The sequence below is a fragment of the Grammomys surdaster genome, unplaced genomic scaffold (assembly GCF_004785775.1).
Source record: "Grammomys surdaster isolate TR1022 unplaced genomic scaffold, NIH_TR_1.0 126059, whole genome shotgun sequence".
In the NCBI taxonomy this organism is placed as follows: domain Eukaryota; kingdom Metazoa; phylum Chordata; class Mammalia; order Rodentia; family Muridae; genus Grammomys; species Grammomys surdaster.
The window spans coordinates 5,291,606-5,311,298 of record NW_021620869.1 but is presented as its reverse complement, the minus strand read 5'-3'; the positions used below and the strand labels follow the sequence as shown (position 1 = coordinate 5,311,298).

Below are 19,693 nucleotides of genomic sequence, written 5' to 3'. Positions count from 1 at the left end.
GTACCAATTTCACATTATTAAGAAATCTCATTTCCATTGTGCGGGGGAACACAGTACAGGGAGGAGGGAACAGACCACCCCTGTAACGTATTGTCCTGATTATTTTCCTTACATGCCACACAGCCCAACACAGACAACGTAAAGGGCTCTGTCATGGACAGGAGCCCAGCCAGAGGTCAAGCACCATGTCCACTGACAGCCCATGAGTGCTCATTTGGTGCCCTTGAATGTGAGTTGCCACTGTGGCTAAGTACAAGATGGAGACACCAAATGCTCCTCGTGCAGGACCATGTGGCACCAACTCTGGCACCACATGACATTTATAGACCGTGGGGACAGTGCTGGGGAGCCTATCACAGAGCATTCCACTGCCAGGGAGGCCAAGTTTTCTTTGTAACTGTCCTGGGGATTTAATGACACGGTAAGATTGCAGCTTCTGCCTCTTGAGACAGATTGCATGCTCTGCCTGATTGTTTTCTATGAATCTCACACAGGGAGCAGGATGCTACTCTCTTGAAGTTGGTTTGGTCTGATTGTTTTGCTGATCGAGCTCTGGGACCCTGTTTGAAACCAGAGGTTCCTGGGGTACCTTCCCAGTCTTTTATGAAGGGCCAAGTAAAGTCAATTTCTTGTGATAAGTGGAAGATTCTTTGGACTTTATTAACAGGACTTTTTTTTACCTGGTGGTCACATTTATTTATTTATTTAAGGTGTGTACATACGTGTGTATGCACATGTATGATTGCCCATAGGTGCATGTACCAGTGAGTACCCAAGCAAAGCATTATGGGTCATTCTTGGAGGTCAGAGAAAACATTTGAGACTCTATTCTTCCATCAAGATAGATGGCAGGTTGTCGGGTCTAGAGATAAGCACTTTTATCATTGGGCCATGTTGCCAGCCCTAGGCTTTATTGGCAAAAAAAATTGAACCTCCAACAGGAAAATTATATAGACTAAATGAATATTAAACACATATAGTATCCAAGTTTACTAACTTAAAGTGTAAGCTGTTTGCCTGGAGAGATGGCCCAGCCAGTCAAGTGCTGGCAATTGTGAGGACCTGAGTTCAGACTCCTGGCTCCCACATAACTGCCTCCATGGTGGGTGTAGGACCCCGAAGGACAGCCATGCCCTGGCTGAGACTTTCCATGTGCTGCTGTCTGCCAAGTAACATTCTGCAGTTTTTCTAAGAACAAAACATCCTGTTGAAGGTGTGATGCCCGGGGCAGGAACTTTCCACTATACAAACCATTGCCCCCCAAGTTGGGTTCCTGTTTGTATTCTTCCTTCCCTGGTTTGGTGTATATATTGAACCTGCTCAGTAAAAGCTTCGACATTCTCTCATAATGAAGGACCCAAGTCTGTGTCTTCCTTTAACCCCCCAGGCCTACGCCTGAGCTCAGTAAGGTGGCAGCACTGGCCTGGCACTGTCAGGTGGGCGTGGCCAACCACCTGGACTCCCAGTGCAGAGAGAGGGGATTACCCAGCTCTGCGTTTAATCAAGAGAGTCTGCCTTAAAATATGAAATGGCAGGCAATCAAGGAAGACAGCTGTCATCAACCTCTGTCCTCCACATGCACTCACACCTGCACATAGACACGCTCCCACACTCACGTGAACATACAGATGCATGCCAGACACCTACATGCATGTGGAAAATGTAAGTTAGGGCTGGAGATGCAGCCCAGCTGATACGAGTGTTTGGTTAGCATGCCTCAGCACCACATAGAATGGTATAATGGAACATCCTGTAATCCCGGCACTCAGGAGGTGGAAGAAAGAGTACTGGCGGATCAAGTGTATAATTCAACATCATCCTTAGCAACATAGTGAGCTGGAGGCCAGTCCGAGCTAAATGAGGCCCTACCTCAGAAACTACAATATCAACTGAAAAGTTTTCTTGCTTGTTAAATCACGAAAGAGTTTCTTAGAGATCTGGGTCTTGGAAGTCTGCTGATGAGGATGGCGGGTTCGGTTCTACTGGACTGGAGATGCACACATATGGAGCTAATGTATACAAAGCATGCTACAGTTACTCAAAGCATATGGACACATAGTGGGAGTCCTTGCCTTGAGAGAGCGTGCATTTAGAGGGAGCCAGACAAAGCAGCCATTAGCAGCAACCGGAACGACATCATCAGAGGCCTAGGCATTCATGCCTCTGGTGCCTCAGGCAAAGAAAGGTGTCAGAGTAGCTGGAGGCCACAGCAGGCACCTTCCATAGGTGGCATCTCAACAGAGCGGTGGGGAGATGGTGTGTAGGGATAATCTCTTGTGTGCTGTGTAAAAGCATCTCCTGTCAATCAAAATCTGATGGTCAATAAATTGAGGCAAGATTAGAAGGTGTGACATCCAGCAGAGAGAAAGGAACTCTGGGAAATACTGAGGCACAGGAAGATTCACCACCCAGACTCAGAGGAAGTTGGACGTATAAAACTGAGAAGAATTAAGCAGCCATGTGGTAGACATAGAACAGCATAAATGGGATAATTGAGTTATGAGCTAGTTGGGGAACAAGCCTAGCTTACGGTATTAATTCATAAATAAGTAAGCCTACATGTAATTTTTCAGGGCCTGAGGCATAGGAAAAGCCTGTGTGCTTCTCTCTTGGGTATATGGTTCCTCCCTGATTGTTGCAGGGGCGCAAACCCCATTATTCTTGGTTGAGAAGGAGGCACAGTGCTATGATGCCTGGGAACAAGGGTGCCATTTAAAAGGTGGCATTCTGGAGTCCAGATGGAAGACAAACCAGCCTGGCAGAGGGCCTGGGGCTTGGAGCTAAAGGTTATCATAGACCCAAAGCACCACCTGTAAGGAAGACTTGACACTGCATCTGTCAGGGCAGTCAGGATCTGACTCTGCTGTAGACAGCCACCTCACTCGGGTATATTGAAAGCACCAAGCATGCTTTCCAGGTGTTGATCCCAGCCAGTGTCTCATGAGGCCAGCTCTCCCCAGTGTCTGACTGTGCACCTCAAGACTTCTTGGAAGAAAGAATGGATATGCTGGAAGCACCCAGAGAGCCTGAAGGTCTCAGAGGACTGATAGGTTTCAGGACTGATACACTTGTTGAGGGGTAGTATAGTTTCCCAACCACCAGAGGTGAAGAGCCAGGGATTTCTTTCTTATTTTCGGGAGGGTTCCTGATTTGTTAGAGACTTGATTTTTCAAGACCCACTGAAAAACAATTACTGGAAAAAAACAAAATGAAAATAGATTTAAAAGTCCATGAGTCATACCAGTGAAATTGTGCTATTGCACCAAATTGCTGTAAATGTTTCTAATAGCTAGCAGTCAGCAGCAGTGTCAAACACTCCCCTGAGTGACACTTGCTTTCCAGCAAGCTCAGGGTAGCACTGGAGTGTAGATCATACTGGACAGGCAAAGGGAAATGAATGGGATGGGCAGGCCATCCAGTGTTTGCCCTGAAACTTAAACCATGTGGTGTTGCTTAGAGGATGCCAAACTTTCTCTGTGGAACTTCAGACAGTAAATGTTTTGGGTTTTATGGGCACACATGGTCTCTATGGCAACTACTCAGCTCTGCCTTTGGGTTATAAAAGCAGCTGGAGATTATTTGTAAATGAAGGAGGTGGCTGCGTGCCAATAAAACTTTATTCATAAAACTAGTTGGCTAACTTTCGCTGTGGGTAGTAGGGAACTGTCTTAGTTTCTTTTTGGGGTTCTTTGTTAAAATACTCTTGAGAAAAAACAACTCAAGAGAGAAAGATCTTATTGTGGTTCACAGACCAAGAGCAAACAACATTCATCATGGCTGGAAAGTCAAGGTGACAGGAGCTTGAGGCAACTGTAGCATCACATCCACAGTCAGAAGCAGAGGGTGATAACTGCATGCTAATGCTCAGTTCCCTTTCTGCACTTGTACAGTCCAGGATCCCAGCTAGGGAATGGTGCCGCCCACAGTGGGCATGCCCATAGGTGCATCTAACCAGGTGATGCTAGTCTGTCAAGCTGACAAAGAACAACAGCTGTCAGAGGGATCTTTGCTGGTTTGTGGGAAGGAGTGCTGTACAACTCATCTCCAAATCTACTTTCCACTTTTTCTTGCCAATGGAATCTGCTCTTTACTACAAGCTAAATGTGACTCTCCCATGGTAACTGAGTGCCCACACACTCAGGTACACTTTCCCCTCCCATCTCTGCCTTGGGTGTGCTGACCTTGGATCTGTAAATTCACATCCTTCACCACTCACTCTAGAAAATGTGAGATAGTTATTCCTCTGATCATCCCCCCCCCCTCCACTCTATTGTGTCTGGAGCTGGGTTGTGTAATCAGATTTTGATACTACATGCTGGTCACGGTCATTTTACTTTCATTCATTTTCCTTTCTGTTCTTCAGGTTGGGAACTTTATGCCGGTGTGCTTTCAGGTTTGATATACTCTCTCCCCATCCCCACCCTGATCTGCTGATCAGCCCCAGCTTCAGGGAAAGGGGACATGTGGTGTCGTCATATGGTTTTAATCAGTAAGGGATGGAAAGTTGAGGAAGCAGAACCAGTGTGTGTCCTGTCACCAGTCTCTCCACTTTCGCCCGTCCTATGCACGGAAAAGAATTTTCAGATTTGTTCTCCCCCCTCCCCCCATCCCAGGTTGTTTGCTTCCATTCCTCTGCCTAATGCCCACTCACTACCTTTTCAGACAAACATCAGCACTGAAGCCTAGGACTCCTGGCTTTCTGTAACAGTTCCAACTCTCCTCTCTCCTCTGATGTTCACTCCCTTGCTTCCCACTGTCCTGGCCAGCATCTCATACTCTGTGTGCCCCGCACCGCTACTGTGCTCCTTCTTATCACCATAGCCTCTGGATAGTTGCTCATCCATCCAAGGCCAACCTGAATAGTCCATAATCCACTTTGGTCCCCCTCAGTATCCAGGTCCTGATGTTGGCATGGGCAAATGGGGCTGGGAGGGTAGGGCTGGGTTACAGAGAGTGTGCCCGCCATTACCAGTCTGCCTTTGCAATGTTTCCGAGGCAGAGCGCCATTGCAGGAGCCGGAGGCATCATCGTGGGAAGGCAGAAAACCTCTCTCCTATTTTCCTCCTTTCCTTTTGTTCTTCCCAAACTGAAACTCTCCAGTGTGCTTGGCAGTGATGCTAATGGGAGGGTGCCATCAGCATACATTACCGTTTTATTAGTCTGTTTCTCCATTTTGATTCTGAAAATATCCTGATTTAGTCTAATTGCAATTTCACTGTGTTCCACAGGCAGGGACAGTTTGTCCTGGGGGTGGGGTGGGGGGAGGGAGATGTGACCCGGTAGGATTTTTTTTTTCTTCCTGCCCATATGTCTTTGAAGCTGGACCATTAGCTCTAAAACATGCATTTCATCTCTTCACAGTGTGACTCAACCTGCTTCTGGGACAAATAAGCACCTAGGGTGTGTGTCTTGCAGAAAGCAAAGAAATATTCCGATTCTAGGTATTTTTGTGTTATCTAAAGCGGGAGCCGCCGCTGCAGCCATCTTATCCCTAAATAATTTAACTATATTCAAAGATAATCTGATGTTATTGTAGGAAAGTGTATTTCTAATAAATTCCACTTGATCTGGGTGAATCAATTCAGGCGGTACATAATTGAGTCTGTTAGCAAGGACTTTAGCAAGAATTTTGCAATCAGCGTTAATTAAGAAGATGGGACAATAATTTGTGCATAATTCCGGATCTTTTCCTGGCTTGTGAATCAAAGTAATAAGAGCAATGCTCAGGCTGGTGGTGGGGTAGTGTCATTAGATTCTGATTTATAAGTACTTAGAAAGGTTTAATTTCATTTTGCTGCGAGCAGGGTCTCCCAGCCCCCACAGTCTCTGGCCGGGTGAGCAGCCGAGTCGGTGGGGAACATCTCCTTTTCCCTTCCCTGCTTCAGGTCATTCCCTGCTTCTAGTTTCTATTCTTATTCTCTAAATGAGTCTCTCGTGCATTTGTCTGTCCTTCCATCTATCTGTCCTTCCTTCCTGAAGTCTTTTGCTGAAATGTTCAGAACTGGGGATTCTAAACTATTAATATTGTAGATATGTATGTATGTACATGCACGTAGGGGTGCTGGTAGAATATGCCTCAGGTACCAGCTCAGAAGGGAAAGTGCCTTCCTGGGCCTTCTTGTCCAGTGCCTTTAGGAGGGCAGGCAGCATGAGCTTTGGCCAGAGGCAACGGAAATCAATGCTCTACTCTTTCATTTTAATATATCTTTTATTACCATATGTGTATGCATGTTTTGCCTTCATGTGTGTCTGTGCATCACAAGTACTGCTGCTTGAGGATGTGGTGAGCATCCCTGTGGGTGCGGGAATCGAACTCAGCTGCTTTGCAACAACACCAAGTGCTCTTAACCACTGAGCCAACTCTCCAGCCCCATGCTTTACACTTACCTGGCTGCTGATTAGTGAGAGGACACAGTGAGCTTTTGTGTCCTGCCTAGTGCAGCCCCAGGGTCAACTCTAGGCACCATGAGGTGCTGAGGAGAACATTGGATACACAGAGGCTGGGAGACCTCAGTTGCATAGCCTAACACCTTCGAACGTCATCTGAGCCATTTTCTTCCTGGGGTGGGAGATAACACCTCTTGGAGAGTGTGTTGAGATTGGCGGCTCAGTATGGCATCTCTGCTTCCTCTCTCGCTGCCTCCGTTGGAGGCTGATTGTAGGTCTGGCACACTCTGCTGAGGTACTTCCTCTCCTGTGCCTCATAGCCTAGCTTTGGCTCATTCTTTGCACACAAATGTGTAACCCCATTTCCCATCAGCCATTCGGACAATAAGTACCACTCACCAGTGACCCAAAAACCAGTCATTGGAGCTTTCTGCTGAAGGCAGGGGATGGTCTGCACAGACCTGTGAGAACTACTCAGCGAGGCAGGCTGACTGGGAAGGAGTGATGTAAATCTCCATTGGCACAGGTCCTTCTCAGAACCCTAGCCAGCCCAGTCTGCAGACAGCCTCAGGGTTGACACAGACTGGTCTAATTTACTTTTTCAATGAGGAGATTAAACTTCAGAGAGATAAACTGACATGTTCAAGGCTCCATGGATAGTGTCACAGTGAGAGCCCTGGTCACATTTCTGTTAGACCTTTGCTCTTCCCACTATACTACTGGCCATCCTCCTCTCCCTCACCCTGACCTTCATGTCTCCTTTGCGGCAGGAGCCACATGTGTTCTCTGAACTTAAATGACCTGTGTGGTGTCCCTCTTCACGTGTAAGGAAGTATGACTGACATGGTAGCCTGTTGGATATGGTGCCCTCATTGTCCTGCCTTGGGTGAGGAATCCAATTCACAATTGATCCTCATTTTTACATGTGTGCACATGCATGTCTGTTACATGTTTATGTACACACATCCCCACCTATAGATGCTACTGGGGAGATCTCTTAATAACAGCCCAATTAGTCTTTCTTCAGCGTTCCCTGGATGCTTAAATACCATTGCCCTAAACCACAACACAATACATTCGTTCCTCTATTTCCATCAGGAATTCAAGTGGCATCTTGACTTGTATATCATGTGCCCTCAGCTGAATCACAGAATGCTGATACCCTTAATAATAGCAATTAGTAATCAGTTGTTTCCTAAGTAGTGCGATTATGGCAGTTACTAAATTGTACGATTGATGTATTTGAGGGGTTAGATGGGTCTCGACATCCTCCTCCCAGACACCCCTTTTCCTCTCTCTGTGTTCCATTCAGTGTGGGAAAGAAGCCAGGACAAATCATGCAATTGTCACGAACAATCAATAGTAGGAGGTTGGCTTCGGTTTGAAACGGAACAAAACATTTCTCTGTAGTGAAGCACATTAATAGGACCCAGTGCAGTGTCCACAGAGGAGCTTGGCTGGTCCACGCCAGCACTGGACCCTACATCTGAGCTTTTCCCCAAGGCTGAGGCCTTGTGCTAGGCACTGGATATGAGTGAGGCCAGGGATGGGTATGTGAGTTTAGAATATCTGGTGACATCATGGAGGTGGAGAGGAAAGCTCAGGGAGACAGCTTGGGGAGTAGAGTGCTTGCTGCACAGTCGTGAGGATCTGAGTTCAGATCCTGAACATTTTTGTAAAAAACCAGGCACAGTGGGTGGCACATGCTTGTAATCTCAGCATCTTAAGGCCAGGCTTCTGTGAGCAATACTAATTAAACTATTATGACAGATAGACAGATACACACACACACACACAAATGCAGGTGCACACACACACACACACAAATGCAGGTGCACAAATGCACACAGATACATACACATATGCACACACACACACAAATGCAGGTACATGCACACACACACACACACACACACACACACACACACACACCACACTCCAAAGACAACCTGATTGGGAAGAATAATGGAACCAGCAAGAGTGTGAGGCAGTCAGGAGGTGGCAGTAGGTGTGAATATGACCCAAACACATTATATATACATATATATGATGTAATAATGAAACTCAGTATTATATATAGTGAATATATGATCATAAAAAGCTTAGAAAAAGAAACAGATAATTTAAAGACAAACAAAAGCCTACTAAAAATCATGGTTGGCCTCATTCTGTTTCTGGCTTCTGACTCACCATGAGATCGCTGTCCTGTGGTCCACCATGATACTGCACGCCATGTTACAATCCAGTCGAGGGGATGAACAGCTAAGTTGTTCTGTCCAGCATACTGGACTGTAAAGTTCTCAAATTGTGAGCTAAAATCCTTCTTTTCTTTATAATTATCCAGCACCAAATATTTTGTTACAAAAACAGAAAACAGACGAAGACAGCTATGTTTTTCAGTGACAAATGGAGATGAAGGATGAGTGTTTTTGCAGAGGAGGAGGAGGTGGGGTGGCCGTGTGACCTTTCAAAGGAGTGACTTCCCTGAGTGGGGTCTGGAAGGAGGTGGATGGGAAAGGTGAGCAGGGGAGGTTAAGTTCTTACAAGGACACCACTGTTGGGGAGTTGTTCCACATAACACACACACACATACACACACACACATACACACACACACACACACACGCATACACTCAGTGCTGGACTCCAGCCCCTGATCCACATGCAGAACATCCCCTTAGAGTGAGCATAGATCCAGCAACACAGGACATCTCAGTGAGAGGGCCTTGTCCTGACCTAGGTTGGGTTGGGAATCAAAGTGGCTCCTGCTGGGGTAGCTGAGAGTTAGCTAGAAGATTCCATGCCCTTCCCAGCACATTGATTGGAACTTCATGTCCATTCTTGTGGCAGAGTAGGTATCTTCCCTTGGAAGACACCTCCTTAAGGGTATCTGGAATAACGAGTGTTTTCCCTCCAAAAGCCACCTCAGGAGGTGATGGCTCTGTCTTCTACCACAGCCATGTTTCCTGGTTCCTCTGACTCCCATCCATATCAAGGGGTACGTGAGCACCCAATGGGCTTCTCCAGAAAAAGCTGGTTCTATCACATTCTCAGATGGTCTCTCTGTCTCTGTCTTTCTCTCTGTTTCTTTCTGAGTCTCTGAGTCTCTCTCTCTCTTTCCTGACCCCCTTCTTTCTGGTGGACAGACAGTCCACAGGTCAATGATGATGGCCAGGTCCCTCTTTAGCTTTTTCTCCATCTTTTGATCTATCATGTTTTGAACCACGCCCAGAGCTCCATCTGCTATGGTTGTCCTTGGGATGGAAACCTCTTCTATTCGGAATGATTTTGCCCGATGACACTTGACTCTCTTTCCTCCTGTGGTGGACATTCCCAACTCTCACCCTCCCCTAGCCTCACTCCAGTGTGTTTCCAGTACTCCACAGTCCTGAATTCTGTAGTGTCCACGTGATCTTGAGTCCCTGTACCCGTACAGTCTGCGGTCACAGATGCCATAGCGACAACTTTACTGGAATCCCAAAGACCACACATGCATTTTAGCGCCACCAAGTCTGGTTCCTTCCTCCTGGAATGTTCCTGGAGGATCCAACCTCACTTTCAGGAGTTGAACACTTGTCTCCACACTCGAGGAGGGGAGCCTATAGCATTTCAGGCTACTATAGGGAAACTTTGGGAGGAAGGTTTCAGAGTAGCCTGGACAATGATGGGCACAACCCATGACCTAAGTCAGCCAGTCCCAAGGGATGGTTTAAAAGTAAATATTTTCAAGGGTCAAAGTTCATATAAGAAAAAAGCATACCAACTTCAACTTGATATCACCAAGAGACTTGCAGATTCTAGTGTCACTGAGAGCTGTTCCGGGAGCAGATCCAAGTTTGGCCCCACCCTGGAGCTCCTCTGGGAAGCCTCAGGACATACCTACCTAAGGAAAGCCTACTCTCATGCCCTATGAAACACTAGGAAATGCTGGACAGATGGATGAAGCACCATTCGTGTCACACACACAGTGTGTGGTGGCAGTTGAGCCCGACTGGACTTTGGATGTCTCACCATCCCTTCACACTGTCACATATCCAGCAAGGAGAAGTCTGGGTATAAAATTCTTTAACAACAGACTCGTGGTGGGAGGGTTGTAGCTTCTCTGACATATGTTCTCAGTTTCAAGAACTGTGCAGAGTAACTGGACAGAAAAGACTTTGCCGCATAGTTAGCAATGAGGGGGAGAAGTGACGCTTTAAAGAGGATTTCAATATGCCAATCTTAGCCATTTGGGATGTGCTATTGAGAGACGTGCAGAAGGGCCACTTCCGGTCCCAGTTGGTGGCAAGACTGCAGGCTGTGAGGAGGGCATCAGGTTAAGGGCAGCCCGTGAGGAGGTGGGAGCTATGGGCAGGAGCTGGGCATGAGCAAGGAGACCTTTGGAGACTGCAGCAGTGACTTGGCTCTTCTCTTTCTAGCACATTCTAAACACCGCACTGAAAAGGAGTCAGGCTGAATAGGAGGAGATGAGGCCGTTAGTGATGATTGTCTCGGGGCAGCATGTGGAGTGGGACAGGAGGGCAAGTACACTATTTCTGATCTCATCCGTACCTATGACAACACAGCCTTTCCGTTCTCCGACCTTGCTCCTGGATAGATGTACTGAAGGTCATAGCTGATGGGTCTGTGGGGGCCAGATGTAAGGAATAAGAAGTACCTCTCTGAAAGCAGCTTAAATACCACAGGGAATATTGGTCTAGCAAGGATGCTCCAGTCTTAGGCATGGGGATAGATCCCTTTAGAGGTTCCAACCTTGGAGTTCCTTCCCCCCTCCCCCCATCAAGCATTCAGAGTTGTTCCCTGGCAGCAATGCTCCTGCATGCTCCTCATGCTGCTACATACATGTACAGATATGTGCGTGTATGTGTAATGTCATGTGTGCACATGGATACACCTACATGGGGGAGTCTGACTAGAGGATAAATCTCAGGGCTCAGGGCAAATCTGACCAGCTAGAAAACAGCTGACTACAGTCAGAGGTCAACCACAGGTCAGGAGCAACCTTGCAGCAGATGTGACGACCAAGAGACTGTGTCTGTTACGTGACAGTGACCAAAAGGATTCAAGGAGATGGGGGACATCACCATGGATCCGCACAGACATGTAACACAGTGAAGAATGCTTCAAGGAAAAACATAATCCTTTGTCTGGTGAGAAAATAAAGGAGAGTTAAGAGCTGGGGAGATGGCTCAGAGGGTAAAGTGCTCACCGTGCAATCGTGAGGTCTCAAGTTCAGTCACCAGAACCCAAGTCAAAATGCTGGGGGTGGCAGTGTACGTTTGTAATCCCATGGCTGGGTTGGCTGAGGTAGGTGGATCCCTGGGCTCTGTGGACCATCAGCCTAGGATACATGGTGAGTTCCAGGCCAGTGAGAGATCCTGTCTCAAAAAAACTGAGGTGGACAGAGCCTGAGAAACAATACCTGAGTTGACATCTGTACTCCCCAGGGAGTTGTACATATGTGCGTGGTCACCCCCTGTAATGGTTTGTATATGCTCAGCCCAGGGAGTTGCACTATTAGAAAGTGTGGCCCTGTTGGAGTAGGTGTGTCACTGTGGGTGTGGGCTATAAGACCCTCATCCTAGCTGCCTGGAAGTCAGTATTTGGCTAGCAGCTTTCAAATGAAGATGTAGAATCTTCAGTTCTGCCTGCACCATGCCTGCCTGGATGCTGCCATACTCCCTCCTTGATGATAATGGACTGAACCTCTGAACCTGTAAGCCAGCCCCAATTAAATGTTGTTCTTATAAGAGTTGCCTTGGTCATGGTGTCTGTTCACAGCAGTAAAACCCTAAGTAAGACGCCTCACAACCAAGACGCCTCACAACCTCCTGTCCCTACGTGCACCCATGTGAACACACCCTTATGTGTGCTCTCTCTCTCTCTCTCTCTCTCTCTCTCTCTCTCTCTCACACACACACACACCCTTATTAAACTGGCAATTTCATTATGAATTCTCAAACTGGTAACTTTTGTGCTGGTGGGCGCTATGTTAAAACACATTTCCTTTTTTCCTTTGGAAATACATCGCAAGAAAATTTCGTATTCAGGTACCAGTCACATGGCTTCTAGGGACTTATGTGAAGCTAAGGCCTGTATAAGAATGAATCTGTACAAATGGCATCAGAGACTTAGCTCACAGCACTGTTTATAAGAACATAGCATGACGACATTCTTCCTTGGGCATTTGGTTTAAGGGTTTTGTGGTTGATCTCCATATATGATGTGGATTTAGAAAACCCAGGCAGCTAATAGATTTATTTTATTTTTTAATTATGCATGCACATGCATAGTCATACCCACTCCAACACAGCCACACCTCCTAAGAGTGCCACTCCCTATGGGGGTCGTTTTCACTCAAACCACTGCAAGTAGCCAAGAACTACCTAAGACAATGCTGCAAAGATCAGGAACTGTGGTGAGGGTGCAGCTGTCACTGGGCGACAGAGAGCTTGCCTAGAATGTCCAGGACTCTGGGCTCCATCCCTACAACTGCAGAATAAAGTCACCGGGGCCACATCTGTTTGTACTAGACAGGCAGCTACTGAACAGACATCCCTACAGAAACACTCTCTGGTATCAGGTCTTGGTGGCTTTTGCTCAGGCAGTTTCTGTGACTTGTTGGAGGAAGTGTGTCACTAGGGGTGGGCTTTGAGGCTTCAGCTACTCAAGTCAGGCTCAGTGTTTCTCTCTCTCTTTTTTTCTGCCTGCCAAACCAGATGTAGAACTCTCAGCTACCTCTCTGGCACCGTGTGCACCTGCATGCCGCCATACTTCCCACCATGACAATGATAGACTAAACCTCTGAGCTGTAAGCCAGTTCCAGTGACATGGTTGCCTTTATAAGAGTTGCCACGGTTGTGGTGTCTCTTCACAGCGATAGAAACCCTAACTAAGATATCTTTACAGCTTCCCCTCGCCTCCCACCCTTGAACACGCCACACAGTACTGGTCCTCACAGTGTCTTCCTGCCAACACAACTAGTCTTGGAGAATCTCCCCATTAGTTATTTAGTTTACCACATAGCTATTTAAGAAATGGATATCAAAGATACATCCCCATTTGAACCCTTGCCCCTGTCTCCAGGACAGACCCCAGCATGCATTAGTAATTGGTCCATGTTCTCCCTGTGGTTACCTAGCAGTGCGCCGGTGGGCAGCTTGGCTGAGGGCTCCTTCATCCAGTCATCATTAGCAAGCTCTATCACGGCGTCCACGGGCTCCACCTCAGTGCAGATCAGCTCCTGCACAGTGTCCTTGTCCCCAGTGGCCAGAGCAGACTTTAATCTCTTCACTAAGTCTGAGCTGAGGGGGTAATCTGGTGGCGAGTCCCAGCTAGACATTGTGGTGTCCCTGTGCAGGAGCCAGCCTTCTTCTCTTCCTCTAATGTATGCCCAAAGTTAGCCCTGTCCCCAGAGCAGAATAGATGGCTATAAATAGAATCAGGGCTGGGTTACTGTCAGTGGGGAGGGCCCAAGCTGCTTCCACCATGCCTTCAGGGCTGAGGAGGCCTCTTCCAGGGGCCACAGTGCAGGCTGCTGGACAGATGGGCACTGAGCTCTTCTGTGTGTTTGGGGAAGTAGCAAAGCTCTTTAGAGGGAAACTTTAGAGGTGACTTTGCTTGTTTGAGAGGGTTAGATCAACTACCTTTCTCATTGCTGTGACCAAATACCTCACGGGGATCAACTTAAGGGAGGGCAGATTTTGGCTCACAGTTGGAGGGGCTACAGTTCATCACATCAGGTAAGCCATGATGACAGGAATATGAGGCAGCTGGTCACACCACCTCCACAGTCATGTAGCATCAAGCAGACAGGAAATGGAATGAGCCTGGCCCCTATGACTCACTTTCCCCATTGAATCTCCACAGTCTTCCAAAAACAGCGTTACCAACTAGTGACCAAATAGTCAAACATATGAGCCTTTGGGGACATTTTACATTGAAACCACACCACTAGGTAGCTTGGGCTGAACTGATCCTCCTGCCTCAGCTTCTGGATTGCAGGGATGACAGTCATGTGCTTTATGCACAGCTCAGAAGTATTGTTGACTGTTTCCTTTCTCAAATCCGAGGCTACAGAAATCTACCTGACCTGGTCTTGGGCCTTCTGTTGTATTGAGGTGGGGCATGTGCTGATATTTTATATTATGTATTTGCTGATTGATGTACAGACATGTAGTCCAGGATGGCCTCAAACACCTGATCCTCCTGCGTTCTCCTCCTGAATGCTGGGATGACAGGCTTGTGTCACCATATCTAGATTTATGTGTGGCTGGGGATAGAACTGAGGTCCTCCTGCATGCTAGGCAAGTGCTCTATCCACTGGGCTCCATCCCCAGTGCTGGCATTAGTGTGTTGCGTTCATGCTCTCACACGCAGATTATGTGCTATGAGGCTGGGGAGTGGCCACGGGGACTAGTAGACATGGGGGAAGGAACATGTAGAAGCAGTGGCATTGTACAAGGCTGCTATCAAGCCCCAAATCAGAAGGGAGGTGAGGGCCCAGCACTTGTTAGGCAGATAATAGGATGACAATGTCTCAAAATATGGCCCTCGCTGATCTTAATTACCCAGCGATGTGCTGGGTGGTTAATCAGCGGCACATGCACTATGCTAATGACCCTGGCTAATTTTGTTACAATGTAATCCTTTATCAAGCCTGTGATGTATAAATTAGGAATTGAAATGTAAGTAACACAAATTATATTTAAGGCAACATGTGTTTCTTTATTTCAGTGTGAAATATCTTGTCTTTGCTTCTTTCTCTCGTGGATGAGCGTCTCCTTGTCCCCACCCCCATAATGTGAGAGAGGAAGTCAGTCACTCTAGCCAACCACTGGACTCCACTCCACGTATTTCTTAGACACCATGGATTTTGCAGGGCCTTCTAGTTTTCTCTGTGTTTTGATGGGTTGTGACAGTATTCAGGTGTGTTAGGGATTTCTGGTGACTCTGAGGGGCTGGACTCTGAAGATCTAAGCATTGTGTTGCCTAGATGGAGCCAGCAAACCTCTGGATTTTTCACCAGCCCCATCCCCCACTTACCATTTCAAGACAGGGTAGTCTGGGATGGTCTTGAACTCATGGTGATCCTCCTGCCTCAGCTTTCTGGTGTGGACCACCATACTTCACTGGTAAACCCCTTTGGAATCCTGACTGAAGCCAGGTTCCCTTGCTGTGCTAAGAATAGAACAAACCTTACACTATGGGTTGATGACAGCTCTGGCATGTGCCTGCATTTTTCTGCATGTGGTATCATTGTGTATTCTTTTCTCAGAGTTCAGGAGACTTTTGTGTTCTCGCTAGGCTCATGAGGAACCAGGCAGGAAGTCATTGACTGAAGTCACACTGCTTTGTCCTAGTTAGGGTGACCATTGTTGTGATGAAACACCATGAGCAAAAGCAACTCGGGGAGGAAAGGGTTCATTTGGCTTATGCTTCCACCTTACAGTTCATCACTGAAGGAAGTCAAGACAGGAACTCTAACAGAACAGGAACCTGGAGGCAGGAGCTGATGGAGAGGCCGTGGAGGAGTGATGCTGATTAGCTTGGTGCTCTGGTTTGCTCAGTCTGCTTTCTTTTAGAACCCAGGACCACCAGCCTAAGGGTGTGTGGGCTGTGCCTGCCCACACCAATTAATAATTAAGAAAAATGCCATGTAGGGTTTACTACTAGATCTTGTGTAGGGCATTTTCTCCATGGAGGTTACCTTCTCTCGGATGACTCTAGCTGCGGTCAACTTGACATAGAACTAGGCAGCACACTGCCGTGCTTCCAGAGGACCTTAGTTCATTTCCCGGCAGCCATACTGTGACTCACAATAGCCTGTCACTCCAGCTCAGAATGCTGGAACATGAGCAAAGGAATGAAACATGGTGAACAAGGCCTTGGGAACTATGAGAGAGGATCCAGGAAAAAAAGACAGAGAGCGGTCTTTTACTTGAGGTTCATTTTGGTCCCTGGATTGTTCTTGGGCTCAATTTCCTGCCTCCTGTGACAAACATTTACCTTCAATTTATAAGACAGTTTATTCTTGTTGGACGTCAGAACACAGCTATAGAACCCAGTCTGGCCAGTGGGCCCTGAATCTGGATATGGCTTTCTGCTTGGCTTTCATGCTTTCCCAGATATAATCGCTAGTACGTTCCAGACAAGTACATTTCAATTGCTCTGTCCTGAAAAGGTTTGGAAAAGAACTGCTCTGTTAATATTTAGTATGTGCTTCCTGGCGTCTATTTACATGTTTATCTGAACTTAAACAGCCTTCCTTGGATCGTTGCTTTCTTTGTTACATCCGTGTATAAAAGTACACTGAAACTGAAGTAAGCTTGTCTACAGCATCAGACTGTAGTCCGCTCCGTTCTTTCAGGTCTTCAGATCGCAGGACCAGCAGACAAGATCTACACAGGTCAGCTGGGATGTTGACACAGGGGATCTGACAACCTTTTCTGACCTCCATGGGCACCTGAATTCATGTGTACATACTCTCTTACGGACACACACGAACAGATAATTAAAAGTAGTAGAAACAAATCTTGCCAGTACCATTTGATAATCTTTAATATCCATTTCTTTTACAGCTTGTAGTAAGCTAGAATAAAAGCATGAGAGGGGTTATCTCTGTGAACGTAATAGCTGGCATCTTAACCAGTGTGTGGATATATTTTTTCACTACTGTTAAAAGGAAAACGAAAGCAGCTCGCTGTCCCCATTTCCTGCCTGTCTTGGTTTGGAACCAATTGAAAGGCGGTATCAGGCCTAGGGGGTCAGAATGTCAGCCTCATTACTGATGAAGCCAACTGAAGAATGTGGCTTCCGATCTGAAGCCAGATGATCTTTCCAGCAATCTCTGAATTAGACGATGTTCACAGTCACTGCCGACTTCCTCCTCCCACACCTGTTTAAGGCTGGCCCTTTCCAGGAAGCAGAAGGACCAAAGGATACTTCTCAGTAGCAGAACCAAAGAGATCTCAGAAGGGACAAAGCCACACAGCAAACTCATTCTCGTAAAAGTACTCACCAGGGAGTGCCTGGGAAATGAGCAGGAGACCAGGAGACTCTGGGAGTGTCTCGTGGATTCAACTTTATAGTGCAAACTTTGTGTGTAAGGGAGCCTGAGGCCAAAGGCACCCCAGCAGTGTTCTCCCTTTTCTGCAAAGTTTTAGAAATTGAGCTAGGACAGAAACAGGAAATCAAAACAACACATATCTTAAAAAATCCTAAAATGTCAGGGCTGAGGAGATGGCTCAGTGGTTAAGGACACTTACTGCTGTTGCAGGGGACTCAGGTTCCTTTTCCAGCACACATATGCCAGCTCATAATTGTCTGTGACTCCAGAAGAATCGAATGACTCTTCTGATCTCTGCAAGCTCTTGCACACATGGTGTGTGAGTGTCTGTGCTCACACACAGGCACACACAAATAAATACTTAACAACTTGGGATGATCAGTCAATCACTAGTCAAAAGCCAACTGGGTATCTGTAGCCCCAGTGCTGGGGAGGCATAGGCAGGAGGGTCCCTGATGCTAAACTGGGCAAGTCTAGCTGAATGGGTGAGATCTGGGTTTAGTGAGAGGTTTTGTCTCAAAAAATAAGCTGGAAAAAGATCGAGGAAAACACTAATGTCAGCCTCTGGCCTCCACATGCATCTTCACATGTGTGTGTGTATGTGTGTGTGTTTGTGTGTATGTATACCTGAACACACACGAGTGTATGTGTGTGAACATCTGAACACACACGTGCCCACACATAAGGCACACACAGGAAGAGCATACAAACTGATCAACTGAAACACTTCTTAGCACATATAAAATACTCAGTAAGCAAGACTATTACCTACAAAATGTCAAAAATAATAGCTTTCTATAGACCAACAAAGTAGAAAATTGGACAAGGAGTGAGAAGGGACTCCTAAAAATCAAATCACATCAATGATGAGGAAATTTAACAAAAGAAGAATGTTGGGAGAAAAACCCACTCTACCGAGTATGTACTGGCTACAGAGGGGTGTGGAGTAGAAACAGAAGAGTCCTGGGCAAAGGGACCGAGGACATTTACAGCTAATTCATAAGGAAGCAAAACTACCACTAGATCATTCAAAGCAATGCTAAGTCTCAACAGTATGTAAAGAAATACAAATTTCAAGGAGACTTTCATTGACAAAGGATGGCTTGCACCCACCTGGGACGGACATGGAGGGCAGAACGTCTTGTCTGATTTCACATTTGGAAGTGTACATATGAAATGATGCAGAGAGAAAGAGGAAAGAGCCTAGTTACTGCATCAACGGTCATCGCTTAACAAACATTTGTAGCTTGTCACTTTTCTGCAAGAAAATGCTGCTAGTTCTGTGAATAGTTGGTGCTGGGAATAGACCCCAACACCTCATATGCTGTCTTAGTTAGGGTTTCATTGCTGTGAAGAGACAATGACCGTGCCAACCCTTATAAATGAAAACATTTAATTGGGTCTGGCTTACAGTTTCAGAGATTTAGTCCATTATCACGGCGAGAAGCATGGCAGGATGCAGGCAGATGTAGTGTTAGAGAAGAAGCTGAGAGTTCTACGTCTTGATCCACAGGCAGCAGGAGGAGACTGTGTGTCACACTGGGCAGAGCTTGAGCACGTAAAGCCTCAAAACCCACCTACATAGTAACACACTTACTCCAACAAGGCCACACCCACTCCAACAGGCCACACCCACTCCGACAAGGCCACACCTCCGGATAGTACCACTCCATATAGGTGAAGCACTCAAACGTGAGTACTTATCTACTACATGTGATAGCTGCTCAGTGCTCCACTGAGCTAAACCTCCAGTGCTCAAAGCTTTTCTTTTAATAATACATTTGCGAGAAAAGCTTGGAAAATGTTGAGTTAGTAGTAAAAACAGTGGCTCAAAGACAAGAGGAGACTGGGGGCGAGATATGCGCATGGGGGTGAGAGGCCGATGGAGCAGAGCGTCACAATTGTCCTCAGTGGTCTTAAAACTGTTGAGCTGGAGAACTGCCATTTGCAGAAGAGTGAGCCCTTTCTCCAGGGGCGTTCCTCATCGGGAGAGGCCACTTGATGAACCCCTGCAAGCTGGAACCAACCCAAACATCTACATGAGGGGATTGGCTCAGTAAGCTGTGGTGCGTTGATCCTGTGGGCTCTGCGCCTGAGAGCAGGAGCGCTGGGATGGCGGGGGTATTTAATGGCACGGAAATTTGCTTACTGTTTATTGTTAAATGAGAATCTGTTTTTAAACCGTGCGAGGGATGAGTTTGATCACTGTTAGGGATGCACTTTTCAGGGGAAAGATTG

At 46.8% G+C, this 19,693-nt stretch overlaps 1 protein-coding gene across 2 annotated transcripts in view; it reads right to left on the bottom strand.

Annotated features, from left to right (window-relative positions):
• The window catches only part of Asb18 (ankyrin repeat and SOCS box containing 18), a 62,089-nt gene extending 48,274 nt beyond the window's left edge, over nucleotides 1-13,815 (bottom strand). For both annotated transcript variants that reach the window (XM_028755331.1, XM_028755332.1), the window contains exon 1: nucleotides 13,525-13,815. In XM_028755331.1, the coding sequence (XP_028611164.1) occupies nucleotides 13,525-13,729 (205 nt within the window). In that variant the 5' untranslated portion in view covers nucleotides 13,730-13,815. The remainder of the gene's footprint in view (nucleotides 1-13,524) is intronic.
• Nucleotides 13,816-19,693: the final 5,878 nt, after the last annotated feature.